This window comes from Microcaecilia unicolor, chromosome 12 (assembly GCF_901765095.1).
Source record: "Microcaecilia unicolor chromosome 12, aMicUni1.1, whole genome shotgun sequence".
Taxonomy (NCBI): Eukaryota; Metazoa; Chordata; class Amphibia; order Gymnophiona; family Siphonopidae; genus Microcaecilia; species Microcaecilia unicolor.
This window is the reverse complement of record NC_044042.1, coordinates 16,786,968-16,805,070: the sequence shown is the minus strand read 5'-3', so window position 1 is coordinate 16,805,070 and position 18,103 is coordinate 16,786,968. Positions and strand designations below refer to the sequence as shown.

At 46.2% G+C, this 18,103-nt stretch overlaps 1 protein-coding gene across 1 annotated transcript in view; it reads right to left on the bottom strand.

Moving 5' to 3' along the window:
- The window catches only part of LOC115482083 (synaptonemal complex protein 1-like), a 72,312-nt gene that overhangs the window by 11,345 nt on the left and 42,864 nt on the right, over window positions 1–18,103 (bottom strand). Inside the window, exon 4 of the mRNA XM_030221647.1 lies at window positions 10,626–10,732. Within this exon, the coding sequence (XP_030077507.1) occupies window positions 10,626–10,732 (107 nt within the window). The remainder of the gene's footprint in view (window positions 1–10,625; window positions 10,733–18,103) is intronic.

Below are 18,103 nucleotides of genomic sequence, written 5' to 3'. Positions count from 1 at the left end.
ACTCCCTATATAAGTGGAAGACGAGCCTAGAGCCAAGATGCTCGAGGTCCTGGACTACACCTCTCCAACTAAGGAGGCAGTGATGGCTCCTCTCCACGAGGTACTCAAGGCAGTCCTCGTACGGAACTGGGTGTCTCCTCTGTCTGTCCCTGTGATCCCCAAGAAGATTGATACCCAATATCGGATCCACACGGAACCTGGGTTGGTGGTCTCAGTTACCCCACAACTCCATGGTGGTGAATGCCGCTCTCAAAAAAGCCAGATGTACTAAGGACTATGCCTCAGATCCCTTAGGTACAGAAGCCAGAACCCTGGACTCTTTTGGGAGAAAAATGTATCAGGCCACTATGCTCATCGCCTGTATTCAATCATACCAGCTCTTCACAAGCGTCTACTTGAGGAACTCAGTGAGGCAGCTGTCCGACTTGGTTGAAGCACTCCCTCTGAGGAAGGCTGAGCCTTTTCGCCAGCTGGTCAAGCAGCAGAATGCATGCAACAAGTTCTTGGCCAGGGACACTTACGACACTTTTGACGTGGCAACCAGAATCTCTGCCCAAGGTATTGCAATACGCAGACTCTCCTGGCTGCGTGTTTCTTACCTGGACCATTTGGTCTAGTAGAGAATGGCGGATGCCCCTTGCTGGGGAGATAATCTTTTCAGAGAGAAGATCGAGGAGGTTGTTGACCAAATCAAAAAGTACACATAGGATATATCTTCTCTCTCATCTAGGAGGTATTTTGGTGGATTGCAGAGTGCTTCCTATTCCTACTCTTTGTGTTGATATGCTCCTGCAGCTCGCCAACCTGCTCAGGCTCAGCCCCAGCGAGCTCGTTCTCGTCAACAGCATGCAACCAAGGTCCCTGCTGCTCCCCAGCAAAAGCCAGGGATGAGCTATTGACTGGCTCCAGCAGAGCACAGCTGTAGTAAAAGTGTCTGGATCATCGACCCACTTGTGAGAATGGTAAGCCTGCTTATCCTCAGAGGAAGTGAAGATACAGCAGGCTTCACATTCTCACAGTCCTGCCCACCTCCCCTTGGAGTTGTTTCTTCGTATTTTGTTCCATTTTTATGCTATTGTATTAAACTGACGAGACGCGGAGACACAACGGGCTGGAAGGTGCTCCGTGCATGAGCAGTGAGGCGTGTCACACACCTTAGAAGGCTCTGTAAAGTTTTTTATTTTTCTGGCTATCTACCGATTACTGGGCAACGCAGATTGTCGACCCACTTGTGAGAATGGTAAGCCTGCTTGTCCTCAGAGAATCGGTGAATACCCTGGGAGCTGACTTGAGGCCAAATGGAAGAACGTGATATTGGTAGTGGTGTTTCCCTATTTGGAATCTAAGATACTTCCTGTGACTGGGAAGTATTGAAATGTGGGTATAGGCATCCTTTAAATCCAGAGGGCATAGACAATCATTTTCCTGAATCACAGGCAGAAGGGTGCCCAGGAAGATTATTCTGAACTTTTCTTTGACCAGGAATTTGTTCAGAGCTACTACTACTATTACTACTACTATTTAGCATTTCTATAGCGCTACAAGGCATACGCAGCGCTGTACAAACATAGAAGAAAGACAGTCCCTGCTCAAAGAGCTTACAATCTAATAGACAAAAAATAAATAAAGTAAGCAAATCAAATCAATTAATGTGAACGGGAAGGAAGAGAGGAGGGTAGGTGGAGGCGAGTGGTTACAAGTGGTTACGAGTCAAAAGCAATGTTAAAGAGGTGGGTTTTCAGTCTAGATTTAAAGGTGGCCAAGGATGGGGCAAGACGTAGGGGCTCAGGAAGTTTATTCCAGGCGTAGGGTGCAGCGAGATAGAAGGCGCGAAGTCTGGAGTTGGCAGTAGTGGAGAAGGGAACAGATAAGAAGGATTTATCCATGGAGCGGAGTGCACGGGAAGGGGTGTAGGGAAGGACGAGTGTGGAGAGATACTGGGGAGCAGCAGAGTGAATACATTTATAGGTTAGTAGAAGAAGTTTGAACAGGATGCGAAAACGGATAGGGAGCCAGTGAAGGGTCTTGAGGAGAGGGGTAGTATGAGTAAAGCGACCCTGGCGGAAGATGAGACGGGCAGCAGAGTTTTGAACCGACTGGAGAGGGGAGAGGTGACTAAGTGGGAGGCCAGCAAGAAGCAGATTGCAGTAGTCTAAACGAGAGGTGACAAGGGTGTGGATGAGGGTTTTGGTAGAGTGCTCGGAAAGAAAGGGGCGGATTTTACGGATGTTGTAAAGAAAGAAACGACAGGTCTTGGCGGTCTGCTGGATATGAGCAGAGAAGGAGAGAGAAGAGTCAAAGATGACCCCAAGGTTTCGAGCTGAGGAGACAGGGAGAATGAGAGAGCCATCAACAGAAATAGAAAACGGGGGGAGCGGGGAGGTGGGTTTGGGGGGGAAAATGAGAAGCTCGGTTTTGGTCATATTTAATTTCAGGTGGCGTTGAGACATCCAGGCAGCAATGTCAGACAAGCACGCTGAAACTTTGGTTTGGATGCAAGGTGAGATATCAGGGGTAGAAAGGTAGATTTGGGAGTCATCAGCATAGAGGTGGTAGGAAAAGCCATGGGATGAGATTAATGAACCAAGGGAAGAAGTGTAGATAGAAAAGAGGAGGGGACCAAGAACAGAACCCTGAGGTACGCCGACAGGCAGAGGGATAGAAGTAGAAGAGGATCCACCAGAGTGAACACTAAAGGTGCGGAGGGAGAGGTAGGAAGAGAACCAGGAAAGGACAGAGCCCTGGAATCCAAGTGAGGACAGGGTATCGAGAAGTATGCTGTGATCGACAGTGTCAAAAGCAGCGGAAAGATCAAGAAGAATGAGGATGGAATATTGACCTCTGGATTTAGCCAGTAATAGGTCATTGGAGACTTTAGTAAGCGCAGTTTCGGTTGAGTGGAGAGGGCGAAAACCAGATTGTAATGGGTCAAGAATAGCATGTGAGGAGAGAAAATCAAGGCAGCGGCGGTGAACAGCACAGAGCTCTTCGGTCAAGGATGGGTTGAACCCCCCCCCCCCTCCTTTCTTGGGCACAAGGAAATACCTGGTATAGAATCCCTTCCCTTCTTCGATTCATGGCACAGGTCCGACCGTATTGGTCTGCAACAGGGAAGAGATTTCCTCTACAAGTACCTGCTTATGCCGAGAGGTGATGAGCTGTGTTCTCGGTGGGCAATTTGGTGGTCTTTGATGCCAATGTAGGGTGTAGCCAAGACGAATTATCTGAAGAACCCACCGGTCAGAAGTTACAAAGGGCCACCTGTGTTGGAAAACATTCAGCCTCCCCTCTATTGGTAGGCTATCCGGAATGCTTAATTTGAGTGTGGCTACGCTCTCCTGAAGCCAGTCAAAAGCTCTTCCCTTGCTTCAACTGGGGAACCGGCTGGGACGTGTGAGAACAGGACTGGCGAGGCCAAGAACGCTGGGCCTGGGGTTTCTGTGCAGAGCAAGTAGTAGTAGGGTTGTCACCTAGGCTCACTCAAAAACCTCTTAGATGAAGAGGCTGCAGCTGGAGGTTGCCAAGACAGGGTCTGGATGGTATCAGTATGTTTCTTTATGAGGTCAGCAACCTCCTCCACCTTGTCCCCCAAAAGAATGTCTGCTTGGCAAGGTACGTCCGCAAACCTCTCTTGATCCACTGGTTCTAGGTCAGACACAAGCAGCCATGAAAGTCTGCACATCCCCACACTCATAGCAGACAGTCTGGATGCAATATCATAAGAATCATATTCACCCCTAGCCAGACACTTCCTATACTCCAGCTGCCTACTGTCCAACTGGTGAAGCTCTGTTGAATGCTCCTGTGGGAGAGAATCCACAAAACTTAGTGTACTGCATAACAAAGATTGCAAAGGCACATGTAGAGCTGGTAGGATTGGATGTGGGCAATAAGCATCGAGGCCTGTAAAGTGTTCCTCCCAAACAAGTCTAGTGTCCAAACCTATCTTGTCCTGGAGCTCCTGGTTCATTTGAGGGCAGATTGACAACTAGAGAGTGGTGAGGCAGTTGTGCCCTCTCAAATCCAGGAGCCTTCTGGATACAATACTACATATGCACCTTCTTAGGTACGACCTGCAAAGAAAGGAAGGTTCCCAGTTTTTCGTCAGTGCATCTTTAAGGATAAGGTGCAAAGGTATTGTGACCCCTTCCTTAGGAGGCGATAACATCTTTGCCCTGAGCTCCTCCTCCATCTCCAACTTAAATGGGGGCAGAATCCATCTCCTTGACAAAATCAGTGAAGGAGAGACCCTCAGGTGGAGATTTACGTCTCTCGAGGTGGAGATGGATCAGAAGGTACCCCATAAGACTCTTCATCCATGAAGTAATGAGGGTCTTCTTCTAAGTCCCATGAGTGGTCCAAGTCAAATTCCTCACCATAATCAGATCAGACTGAGTGAGTCTTTGCCTGTCTTGGCTCAGTGGAACCATCTCCATGCCCCAAAGATCACCAAGATAAAGCCCTATCGTCAGACTTCAGGGAGGCTTCCTCCCCCCAAAATTGAGTGTCGTGCTGCATGAGTTGATGTCATAGGCATGGATGGAGTCTCAGGAACAATCTGGGGCTGATCCACAGTTGGTGCAAGCACTCTCAGTTCCTGAGCGGATTGCAACTGCAGTATCTCCTCTCTAAGCATGGCTCGGAACCGCTCATTGATGGAAGGCATCAGCAAAGGCAGGGGAGCCGGGAGAGAGGCAGCCTCAGAAGTACATAAGCACCGCCATACTGGGAAAAGACCACAGGTCCATCAAGCCCAGCATCCTGTCTCCGACAGCGGCCAATCCAGGCTTCAAGAACCCCCCCCCCCAAAAAAAAAAAAAAAAAATTAATAATGTTTAATGGACTTTTCCCTCAGAAATCTGTCCAAACCCCCTTTAAATTCCATAAGGCCAGCTGCTGTCACTACATTCTCCGGCAACGAGTTCCAGAGCCTAGCTACACGCTGAGTAAAGAAAAACTTTCTCCTATTTGTTTTAAATCTACCATATTCTAGCTTCATCTTGTGTCCCCTGGTTTTGTTGTTGTTTGAAAGTGTAAACAAACGCTTCACATCTGTCCGCTCTACTCCGCTCATTATCTTGTAGACTTCTATCATATCACCCCTCAGCCGCCTTTTCTCCAAGCTGAAGAGCCCTAACCTTCTCAGCCTTTCCTCATAGGGAAGTCGTTCCATTCCCTTTATAATTTTTGTCGCCCTTCTCTGCACCTTTTCTAATTCCTTTATATCTTTTTTGAGATGCGGCGACCAGAATGCTTTCCTGTGTTGCCATTGCAACAGGTCCAATTTCCTTTTTCTTCTTGTACTGTTTGATTCTGAGGGAACTGGTCTTGTTATGCTATGCCTGTGTGAGTGGTTCTGGTCTGAATCTGTATGGATTACTTTCCTGTTAGGTTTGCTCTCAAGCAAAGCCCTGTTCTGTTTTTATGTTTGTGTGTGGTTCTGGTTTGAACCTGAATAGATTCTTTTCTTGTAGTCTAGGCTCTCCAGCTTAAGCCTGTTCTGTTTCCCTGTGTGGTTTCCCTTGTTACCTTTCACTGTTCAGAGAGACAGTTGTTGCCAGCCCAGCTGCTTTCCTTGATTACCTAGCTTCCGTGCAGCTGGGTGTGCTCTGTCTCTGCCTGCCTTTCCTTTCCCTACCTGGCTTTGGGTGCTGGCTGAGTTTTGGTAAGTGGAGTGGAGGAGTGGCCTAGTGGTTAGAGCACCAGTCTTGCAATCCAGAGGTGGCTGGTTCAAATCCCACTGCTGCTCCTTGTGATCTTGGGCAAGTCACTTAACCCTCCATTGCCTCAAGTACAAACTTAGATTGTGAGCCCTCCTGGGACAGAGAAATATCCAGTGTACCTGAATGTAACTCACCTCAAGCTACTACTGAAAAAGGTGTGAACAAAATCTAAATAAGTAAACATTGCTTGTTTTCCCTTTGCTTGCTTTAATCCTTTGACTGCAGTGTAAGCCCTGCTTCTTTCTGACTTGTGTATTAAAAGCAACCCTTCCCTTTAGCCTGCTTTAACTCTTTGTCTACTGGGTTTGTCTCCTGATTCTTGTGAGCATTGCTCATCTGATTTGTGTATGTAAAGACAGCTTTTCCTGTTTGCTTGCTTTTCCCTTTGTCTCTTGTGTCTGTTATTTGGCTGTGTGGCACAGCCTTGTGTATTCTTATGGGTGGATTCCCTTTTCCCTTGAGTGCTATGTGGAACAGCCTTGTGTACTTCTATAGGTGGCTTCCCTTTACCCTTGAGTGCTGTATGGTACAGCCTAGAGTGTTCCCATGAGGGGCTTCCCTTTACCCTTGAGTGCTGCGTGGCCAGCCATGTGTATTCCTTTGAGTGGCTTCCCTTTTCCCTGAGTTCTGTATGGTACAGCCTAGAGTGTTCCTATGAGTGGCTTCCCTTTACCCTTGAGTGCTGCGTGGCCAACCTTGTGTATTCCTTTGAGTGGCTTCCCTTTTCCCTGAGTGCTGAATGGTTCAGCCTAGAGTGTTCCTATGAGTGGCTTCCCTTTACCCTTGAGTGCTGTGTGGTACAGCCTTGTGTATTCCTATAGGTGGCTCCCCTTTACCCTTCTGCGTGGCCAACCTTGTGTATTCCTATGAGTGGCTTCCCTTTTCCACTGAGTGCATGGTGGCACACCCTTGAGTATTCCTTTGAGTGGCTTCCCTTATCCTTGAGTTCTATATGGCATAGCCGTGAGTGTTCCTTTGCGTGGCCTTGTCTTGAGAGTTCCCTGTGTGATTTCTGTGAGTCCTCTCTGTGAGGTTTCTGTTTTGAGTTTGAGTGGGTTGCTCTTCCTGTTAGCTGTGAGTACTAGCGCAGCCTTGAGTGGTCACTCTTCTGTTTGCTGTGACTACTAGCTCAGCCTTGAGCTACCTCTCTGTGTGATGTCTGTTTGACTTGGTTAGGACTTTTCATTTATAGCTGTGGTTCTAAGACCAGTCCTGTGCTGCCTTCCTGTGTGGTTTTCTTATTTTTTACTTGTGGTTTCTACCATGTGAGTCTAAGTGGGGTTGTCTTTTCCTCTTCAGTTCTTTGTGTCTGTGTCTAGGGTCTTTTGACCCCTTGTTTGTGGCTCTGTGTATTGCAGTGTGTGTGCACTGCTTGAGTAGTACTTGCTCAAGAAATTCCGTTCTGTTTCTTTTCCCTTTCCTCTGGTATGATTCGGTTCCAGTTCGGCCGTGAGGCCCATATGCTTGGACTCTGTACGAGTAGATTCCGGATTGGCCGTGAGGCCTGCCTGAGTGGTCTATCTCCCTTTTCTGGTGGTGCTTGTTGCTTGTCTTGAGTGTGCTCTGTCTATTTGCCACGTCTGGTACCTGTTTGTATTCAGTGCCTGGTTCGCCTCTGCTCTGCACCTCCCCAGAGGACTTGTCTGTTGCAGCCTGGCTGCAGCCCAAGGGTTCACCATCCTGGGTTCCGTGACAAGTGCCAGCACTTCTCAGGTACCGACAATGCAATGCCCCGAAGCTCCTGGCACCGAGCATTGATGAGGACTGATTTTTATGCTTCTTGGGCTTCTCTCGATGTTCAGCATCGCAGTCCTTCAGTGCCAATGATTCGAACTGGTATCTGCCCTCAGTATTAGGTCCGATGCTGATCAGTCCTGGGGCCTACGTTCAGCACCCAATGTCGAGAGAGGTGGAGACCTCCTCGGTGCCGGTGTACTTCCAGTGGCAGTGAAGTCCTAGCAGCCATCAAGGTCAATGCTTCCAATGCCAATGTATCAGCCTTTGAGGAGACCAAAAGTCTCTCCTGCTGGACCTACTGTACCCTCAATTGCAAACAGAGAGAACAAGAGTTAGGCTCATGGTCAGGTCCAAGTCACCTGATGCACCAAGACTGTGGGTCCATCACAGAAATCACCCGATTACACTGGAAGCACCTTTTGAAGCCACTTGGTGTCTTCTTGGGCATCAAGAAACGCGGCCAAATTAAACTCCTCAATTGTGAACAGTAAAAAGGGGTAGCATTCAAATTGAGATTGGTGCTCTGGCCTAAAAATGTCTAGCAACTCATGAAAAAGAAAGGAAGGGCCAGAAACACTACAAAATGAATTTTTTTTACATCTGAATTTTAAATAATACATCAAGATGATATCTTGATATCTGAATTTATTTTCAATTCATAACAATATAACAATAGAATCATTGAAAGTATGGGAAATGTATCTTCAAATGAGTCCACAATGGGGGGAGGGGCAAAATATAGTAAATCCATAGGAAGATGGATACAAAAATAGGAGAAAAAAAATAAAGAATAAGAAATACTCTTCCTCCTATGCATAATAGACCCATAGCGGTTCTAGCAAACTAGGGGTTAAGTGAAAGTAACACCCTTGCCTTCCAAGAAAAATCTCAGTTGAGCAGGTTCAAAGAAAATATACTGAACATTCTGGTAAACCACAAAACATTTACAAGGAAATCTAAGTTGGAAGGAAGCTCCTAATAAAGTTATTATAGAAAGTAATTTCAAAAACTTCTTTCACCTTGCTTGCATCCACTTGGACATGTCAGGAAACCATAAGTGAAGTATCCAGTCTTATAATATAATCTCAAAACCGAATACCTGTCTTGATGGAAAACAAAAGAGACTGATAAAGTGGCTCGAGCTACTGCTTCAGACTGAAATATTTAAGTGCCCCAAGGGCATGGTCACTGTTTTTTTTTTGTTGTTGATGAAGTCAAATATATTTTTTGAAGAAGCAGAAAAGCTGCTTCCAGAAATTTCAGCACAGTTTGCAAAAAACTGTGCAATAGGTCTTTCACCAGAAATAGACTATATTGTGGAAAATTTAAAAATCTTAGATTCAAACTTCTTTGAAAGTTTTTCAAGTTTTCAATTTTCTGCAATATTATCTTGTACTAATAATGAATGAGAGAACTTCAGTTCACCAACAAATTTATCCAACAAATCAACCTCGGCAGTGCAGGAGTTAACTTTAGCCTCCGAGTCCTGCAGTTTAGCGGCAGAAATAGCAGATATTGAAACAAAAGAAGAGCAAACCTGGTGAAAACTCTCCAAGGCCATCCACAGAGTGTCCAGAGTCACCACATTCGGCTTCACCAGCAGCTTCAGCAGAGAAGCAAAAGCCGAAGCAACATGCAGTTCTCCTGCCTGTGATGACACTGCTCCAGTGACAGACTCTGCCTGCATCACTGGGATCTGCGCTGTGCTCACCACTGATAGCAACCCTAAAGCTCCCACTTGCATTGCAGTTGGTTTCATTTCTCCATTGCGCCCTTGCTCTGCAGGCCCCACTACACCAGAATCACTGGCGTCCTCCAATTCTTATGGTAGGCAGGCCTGAGCGGTGGTTCCAGGAATTGGGGGGGGAGGGGGGTAAAGGATCCTTCTAGGCTCAGCGAAAGCTCACCGTCCAAGCTGGGTCTCTTTCCCGCCCAGCAGCAGAAGTGGCCGTTGAAGAGAGAAACGTGAAGGTGGTGATAGCGGTTTATCACATAATTGAAGGAGCTGGAGAAGGAAGAACTCCCCGCAGCTTCTCCCTGCATTTGGGCATGTCAAAGAAGAAGTTTCACTGCAAGATTCAGGTAATAAAGCCAAACACTAAAATAATTAAAGAATAAAAGAATAAAATAAAGAGGAAGGAATAATAACACGAAAGGGACAAAAATACCCACATGGGAAGGCACTGAGAATCAGGGGGAAAAAAAGCACTAAGAGCAAAACACGATGACGTATCCTCATGGCTCCACAGAAAAATGAAGACTGAGGGACTCACGCTCGTGCACTGAGTAGGAAAGCACCAGTGCATTAATCTTGCTAGTCAGCATACGCACCAGGTCACCTAGCTGTGAGAATACAATTTGCCTGCTTGTCCTTGGAGAAAGGATATTACCAGTGTGTGCCGCAGGGATCAGATCTTGGTCATGCTTTTTTTTTTAACATCTTTGTGAGTGAAATTGCTGAAGTGCTGTCTGGGACGGTTTGCCTCTTTGTAGATGATACCAAACACTATAATAGGGTAGGAAACCCCTTATGGTGTGGATAGCATGAGGAGGAATCTAGCAAAGCTTGAAGAACAGTCCAGAATATGACAACAATGACTTAATGCTGAAAATGCTAGGTCATGCATTTTGGCTGCAAAAACCTGAGGGAGAACCACAATATAGGGATGAAGTATTTCTGTGCACAAAGGAACAGCGGGACTTGGGAGTGATTGTATCTGACAATCTCAAAATGGCCAAACAGGAAGAAAAGGTGAAAATAAAAGCTAGAAGGATGCTTGTGTGACAGGGAGAGGAATGGTTAGCAGGAATAAGAAGGCAACAGACTATATCTAAATATATGAAAGTGTGAGACAAGCATCTCTTAGAGAAAGGAAAAGATAGCAGATAGTATAGATGAGCAAGATTGGCAAGACCATATGGCCTTTATCTGCCATCATTTTCTATGCTTCTATGCAAGTGCTTCCCTGTTAACTGGGAGCGGGTACCATGCCCTAACACCTGACCTGCAATACAAAATATTGGGACTGGCCCAAACAATAATGCATTAAATTTGCAGCTCCCACACAGTAAAGTCTTGCATTAACCACAGTAACTGCAAATTTTACTACAGTTTAGCAGGTGGGCCCCTTACTGCAGAAAATAAAACAGATTAAGAAAACTTACATCTCCTTGTCCCGTTCTTCTTTTAGCTTGGCAAGATGTTTGTACAAGTGTTCTTCATGTTCAGCAGCAGCAGCAGTTATCTGTATTTCCAACTCGTGTATTTTCTTCTGCAGAAGAACAACATGAGCTTGCATTTTGTATGAAATATCAAAACACATTTAAAAGCTTTCTTTAGTAGAGTGATGTGATAGCCATGTTAGTCCACTTTTAAAGGTAATAAATAGAAATAAAATGAAATAGGAAAGAAAATAAGATGATACCTTTTTTATTGGACTAACAATGCATTTTTTGAAAGAGAAATAATTTGGGCTGGACTAGTCATCTGGGTTTGATTCAAAAGTCAAATCTGTTCCTCTGGTCAGCCAAGGCTTCTATGCAGCAGAATGTTGCAGGGACAGGGGCAAGAAGGGATGAAAAATATAAAAAGGAACCCAAAAAAACTTGAAGAATGATAAGCTTCAGTATTAAATGTGTCAAAAAATTCTTTAACTGCTTATTATTTAGTAGGATAAGAACTAAAATGTTTTAAACAAAATCTGAGAGTCATCCTGGTCAATATTCAGTCAGCAGCAGTGAGCACATTTTAAAATTCTGACAGCAGTGTTCAGAATTATGCCCTAATATTCAATACTGGGCCATGTCCAGCCACTGGCATTGAATATTCAGACTGATCAACCAGGAGGAAGCTGCCAGGATTTATGCTGCCAATATTCAGCTGGATACTAGCATAAGCTTATCTGGCCAGTCCGATGCCCCCTGATTCTGAGTCCTCCATACAAAGTTCATCCCCATCTCACTCTTTCCCCCCCAGAATAGCGTCAATTCCCACTCCTGATCCCCTCCAGAACTCCCACTTCTTATCACAGATTTCTCCAACCATTTATTTATTTATTTATTGTTTGCTTATATCCCACATTTTCCCACACATGCAGGAACAATGTGGCTTACAAAAAGTTAAATAAAATCACAAAATAGGAAACTTAGAAAAGTATACAAGGAGTAGACAGGATGAAAAACAACTAACAGGGTGAATCTAGCAGGGTAAGGGTCAAAGAGAGTGCATCAGTCAACAGTGAAAAGTGGGGAGTAGGTCCTAGCAAGAAGTAGGTCTTTAACAACTTCTACCATGAAAGTGCAATCCCCCCAAACAGGACCTTGCCCCCCTCCCCCCACCCTGGCCTGTCTGTACGATCTCTGGTGATCTAGCGGACAAGAGAAGGAGCAATGTCTACTCGCACCTGTCCATCATGACTCTTGCTTCAAAATAGCTGCCTCGACATCTAGTGGCAGTCTCATAGTACTACGGTATGCAGCAGCAATCTGCTAGGGGAACATTTTCATGGTTGGAGGAATCCAGGAGGGTCCTGTGGAGAGGGGGACCAGAAGAGATCAGATTGTGTTGGAGGGAGGTCATAAGAGAGGAGAATGGCAGTGCTCTTCTATGGTCAGGAGGACTACAAAAGACAAATGCTAATAGGAATAGATGTGTGAGATTGTCAGAGGGTCAGAACTAGAAAGTGGTGGTGATGGGGTTCAGGAAGGAAACATGGACTAACATCGGCTGCAAACAAGAAATTATGTCTTACCAGATACTTTTCTTTCCTTTACACACGGCAGATGAATCCAGAGATGTGTGGGTTGTGTCCATCTACCAGCAGGTGGAGATCAAGAGTATCGAACTGACGTGGCACCTGGGAGTCATGCTCCTAGTCCAGTCAGTATTCGAATAACAAAGCAGAAGAAAATCCCAGAAGAGACAAAGAACCTTCTCTTCCTTGACGAGATGAAAGTTGATTGTAGAATATCTAAGAAAAGGAAACAGCAACAACCACAACAAGAACCCCCAAACAACAAACCTAACTGTGCAGAATCCATAAGAGGGTGGGCCTCTGGATTCATCTGCTGTGTCTAAAGGAAAGAAAATTATCAGGTAAGACATAACTTCTCATTCCTTAGCGACAGCAGCAGATGAATACAGAGACGTGTGGGATGTAGAAAAGCATCTACCTTAAGCAGGGTGGGAATCCAACACTCCAGAAGAAAGGACTGCTGCTCCAAAGGCCGCATCAGAGCATATTACAACATCCAAACGGTAATGCTTAGAAAAAGTGTGAAGGGATGACCACGTTGCTGCTCTGCAAATGTCCAATAAAGGAAACATCGGAGCCTCTGCCCAAGAGGACACGAGCGCTCTCCTACAATGTGCCCTAAAATGCTCTCGCACAGGTTTGCTTTCCAACAAGCAAGCTGACATAATAGCGGCCTTGACCCAGCAGGCAACAGTGGTCTTCAAGGCCACCTCTCCCTTGCGGGGACCTTCTAGAAGGACAAAGAGGAGGTCCGATCAGCGGAATCTGTTAGTGACTTCTAGATAGCACATAAGGACCCAGAGAACATCCAGAATATGCAAAGAAGCAAAGTTTAGGATAAGATTCCTTTCTAAAGGCTGGTAAAAATAAGGGCTGATTGAGATGAAATGACGTGACAACTTTAGGCAGGAAGGAGGAAACGGTTTGCACTCTAACCCTGTCCAAGGAAAAATGGAGAAAGGGTTCCCTACATGTCAACACCTGGAGCTTAGAAACTCGGCACATCGAAGCAATGGCCACTAAGAACACAGTTTTTAACATGAGATCTTTCAGCATAGCACTGTGCAAATGTTCAAAAGGTACTTTCTGAAAGGCCCTCAACACCAGATTGAGGTTTCATTCCGGACACATAGACTGGATCATAGGTTTAAGCCTACTCACTCCTTTCAAAACAACGCACCACATCCGGATGCATTGCCAACGAAGAATGAAGAAGATGGCCAAGATAACATGCCAAAGCTGCCATCTGGTCCCGTAGAGAATTATAAGCAAGACCATTCAGGAGACCATCTTGCAGGAAGGCCAAAATCTGCAGAAGTAAGGCCTGAAAAGGAGAAACCGCTCAATCCGCACACCACGATTCGAAGAGTCGCCACACTTGAACATAAGCAGCAGAGGAAGACCGTTTTTTCGCCTGAATAAGAGTAGCCAACTACCTGAAGCGAATAACCCTTCTTTTTCAGCTTCGCCCGCTCAAAAGCCAGGCCATAATACCAAAGCGGGAGGGACCCTCCATCTGAATGGGTCCCTGAACCAGCAGTCCGGGAAGATCTGACAGGTGAAGGGGTTCGTCCACTTGCAATTGGACCAGGTTCGCATACCAGAGGTGACAGGGCCAATCTGGAGCCAACAGAGTCACTCTTCCTGGTTGGAGTCAAACTTGATGGAAAACCCATCCTATCATGGGCCGGGAGGGGGGGGGGGGATGTAAAGAAGTGCATCTGCCATCCACAGCTGAAGAATAGCATTGATCCCCTCCACGCCAAACTCTCTCCGCCTGCTGAAGAAGTGAGGGGCCTTGGCACTGAGATGAGTCACCATGAGATCTACTACTGGCATCCCCCATCTCCGAGCAATCAAGCGAAAAGCCAACTCTGCCAGCTCCCATTCTCCCTGGTCCAATACATGTCTGCTGAGATAGTCCACACGGACATTCAGCGTGCTTGCAATATGTGCCACCAACAGCTGTTGTGAATGTCTCTGTCCACTGAACTACCATCTGAGATTCCTGCGCAGATCCATGATGCGAGTGCTCCCTTGTTTGTTGATACAGGCCATCGTAGTCATGTTGTCTGAGAACACTCGTACCGGTTTGCCTGACACCACGGCCATACATCTAGGGTCACCGCCATGGATCCAAGGGTCTGAACGTAATCCTAAACCTGAGGAGCTGGGTTCCAAAGCAGAGCTTGAACCTGTAACTGCAGCTTGCTGCCGTAGTGTTCCGGTAAGAACACTTTGCAGAGACTCGTATCAAACTGGACCCCCAAGTATTCTAATATCTGAGTAGAAACCAGCTGACTCCTGGGAAGATTGATGATCCACCCCAATGACTGAAGAACAGAGGTGACCTGAGTGGTGGCCCAGCTGCTGTCCTATGCCGAGGGCACCCGAATGAGACAATCGTCCAGGTAGAGGTGAAACTGTATGCCCTACCAGCATAGGAAGGCCACCACTACCACCATGACCTTGGAAAAGGTCTGAGGAGCGGTGGCTAGGCCGAATGGGAGCGCTTGAAACTGGAAGTGCTGCCCAAGAACTGCAAAACGAAGGAACTTGTGGTGAGGAGGCCAAATGGGAATGTGTAGATATGCTTCCTTGAGGTCCAAGGCGTAAGAAATTCACCTGGCTGCACCGATGAAATAACCAAGCGTAACGTTTCCATGGGAAAATGTCAGACCTTCAAGAACCGGTTGACTTATTTGAGGTTGACAACTGGCCGGAAGGCATCTCCCTTCTTTTTGGGCACCACAAAATAAATTTGAATACCAGCCCGAAGGCTCTTCCTCTGGAGGGACAGGGACAACAGCCCCCAGAGGTCCCTTAGCTTCCACAGTGTTGTACAAATTGCTGCTCTTTTGACTAAGTTGCCACAAGGGGATTCCAAGAAAAATCTGTGATGGGAGCCATTAATTCTAGCTTGCAGCCATCGAGAATAATGTTGAGTACCCACTGGTTTGTAGTAATGCAGGACCACTCCTCAATAAACAGGGACAGCTGCCCCTATTGCAGTTGAGGAATGGCCCAGCTCCCTATTATTGGGAGGGCCAAACATTGGAAGAGGCACAGATGAAGGCGGGAGAGCTTACTACTACTACTACTTAGCATTTCTATAGCGCTGCCAGGGTTACGCAGCGCTGTACAAGTTTAAACATGGGGAAGGACAGTCCCTGCTCAAGAGAGCTTACAATCTAAAGGTAACAAACTATGTAGTCAGTGTAGGTATCATGAATGGGGAAGGTGGTTAGGCGCCAAAAGCAAGGGAGAAGAGATGGGCTTTGAGTAAGGACTTGAAAATGGGCAGGGAGGGCGCATGGCGTATGGGCTCGGGAAGTCTGTTCCAGGCATAAGGTTAAAACTTTGCTCTACCCTTCACTATAAGTTAAAATATTCTATTACGTATTGTGTTGAAATTGTAAGTAGTATACTATGCCATACTTTGAATTGTTATTTGAATGTTTTTACAGCTGTAATTGCCTATTGCTCATGTTTGATCTATTCTTACTGTACACCGCCTTGGGTGAATTCCTTCAAAAAGGCAGTAAATAAATCCTAATAAATAAATAAATAAAATTACAGAGCATATTCAAAAGCATGGATTAATAAAACAAAGCCAACATGGATTTAGTGAAGAAAAATCTTGCCTCACCAATCTACTACATTTATTTGAAGGGGTGAACAAACATGTCGATAAAGGTGAGCCGGTCAATATTCTGTATCTGGACTTTCAAAAGGCATTTGACACAGTACTTCATGAAAAACTCCAGAGGAAACTGAAAAGTCATGGGATAGGAAGTAGTGTTCTATTGTGGATTAAAAACTGGTTACAGGATAGAAAACAGAGAGTAGGGTTCAAGGGTCAGTATTCTCAATGGAGAAGGGTAGATAATGGGGTTCTGCAGGAGTCTGTGTTGGGACCACTGCTTTTTTGTGGGGAATAACTAGTGAGGTAATTAAATTTGCCAATCACACAAAGTCATTCAAAGTTGTTAAATCGCAAGAGGATTGAGAAAACTTGCAAGACGACCTTACGAGACTGGGCATCTAAATGGCAGATGATATTTATTGTGAGCAAGTGCAAACTGATGCATGTGGCAAAGAGGAACCCGAACTATAGTTATGTGATGCAAGGTTCTGCGTTAAGAGTCACCGACCAGGAAAAGAATCTAAGAGTCATCATTGACGATACTTTGAAACCCTCTGCTCAGTGTGCTACGGCGGCAAAGAAAGCAAATAGAATGTTAGATATTATTAGGAAAGGAATAGAAAATAAAAATGAGGATGTTATAATGCCTTTGTATCGCTCCATGGTGCGACCGTACCTTGAATACTGTGTGAAATTCTGATCACCGCATCTCAAAAAAGATATAGTGGAATTAGAAAAGGGTGATGAAAATGATACAGGGGGTGGGATAACTTCCCTATAAGAAAGGCTGAAACGGCTTGGGCTTTTCAGCTTGGAGAAAAGACGGCTGAAGGGACATATGACAGAGGTATATAAAATGAGTGCAGTGGAACAGGTAGACGTGAATCGCGTTTACTCTTTTCAAAAATACTAGGACTAGGGAACACGCAATGAAGCTACAATGTAGTAAATTTAAAATGAAGCAGAGAAAATATTTCTCTATCAGTCCAAAAGGACAGTCTAGAGGAAAAGTGAGGTTGCTGGGACAGAGAAGGACGTTCCGGGCGATACCGGCGGGCGTCCCAAAAACGGGAACAAGTAGACCCCGAGCAAGCACAAGGTTTAGCGTCCTCTGTCAAGTGCTGTGCATTGGAATCTCCTAGATCCTTCACAAACTGTCATGTCCCCTACCTCAACGCAACGGCGTCCTCAGACTGCGCAAGGTCCTGTCGACACGCACACTTGACTGGCACAGCCCTGAGCCATGTGTGTGTAATTCTTCTCTGGCTGCAGGCTCCTTGATTGCTTTGCCTCCATGCACCTGGCTCTGCTCTTTCTCTGTCTGGCTTCCAGGCTCCTTGATTGCTTTACTTCCACCCACCTGGGTCTGCTATCCCTGTGCCTGGCTTCCCTTGCTTCTCTCCTATTGGTCTTCAGATTCCTCCTTCCCCTGCTCTTGTCCTATGACTGTGCCCCTTCTCCCTGCTGATGTCAGTCGCCAGCACTTTATCAGCTGAGCTCTCCCTAGACTCCTTGCTTCGGTTTCTACTTTGGTAGGTGTTACTTGCTCAGTAGTGTGCTTCTTCTCTACTTTGTTCTTCGTTGCTGACTTAGCCTGTACCTGGATTACTCTCATGTCTACTGCCTGCCTACTGACTCTGCCTGCCTGCCTGCCTGCCAACTGACTCTGCCTGTACCTGGATCACTCTCTTGCCTGCTGCCTGTCTGGCCGTCACATTCATCACCCCGCTTCCTGCTCCATCTCGTAAGCCCTGCAGGACGCCCGCACCTAGGGCCTCAACCTTTGCGGCGGTCAGCGCAGGTGAAACCCGGGGTTGTCCGGCCGCCAAGCAGAACCTGGTCTGAGTACCGGGCTCGGCAGCGCTCTACTTGGTACAAGAACTCACAGGTCTGACACCAACTTCTCAAGGTCCTCCCCAATTAAGTCTGCCCTTGAATGGCAGCATCATGTCACACCAGTACTAGAGATAGTGAGTCCTTGGGCCAAACAAGGTTTGGCGGCTGAACAACACTGGCCTTACCTGCGGTAGAAGATGAAGAGCAGGGCTCCAGATGCTTCTTGCAATGTGCTCTTGTCCAGCCAATCATTCAGATAGGGAAACACATACACTCCCAGTCTGAGTAGATACGCTGCTATTACTGCTAGACATTTGGTGAATATCCTAGGAGATGATGTGAGGCCAAATGACAGGACAAGGTACTGGTAGTGGTGTTTTCATAGGTAAAATCTGAGATACTTTCTG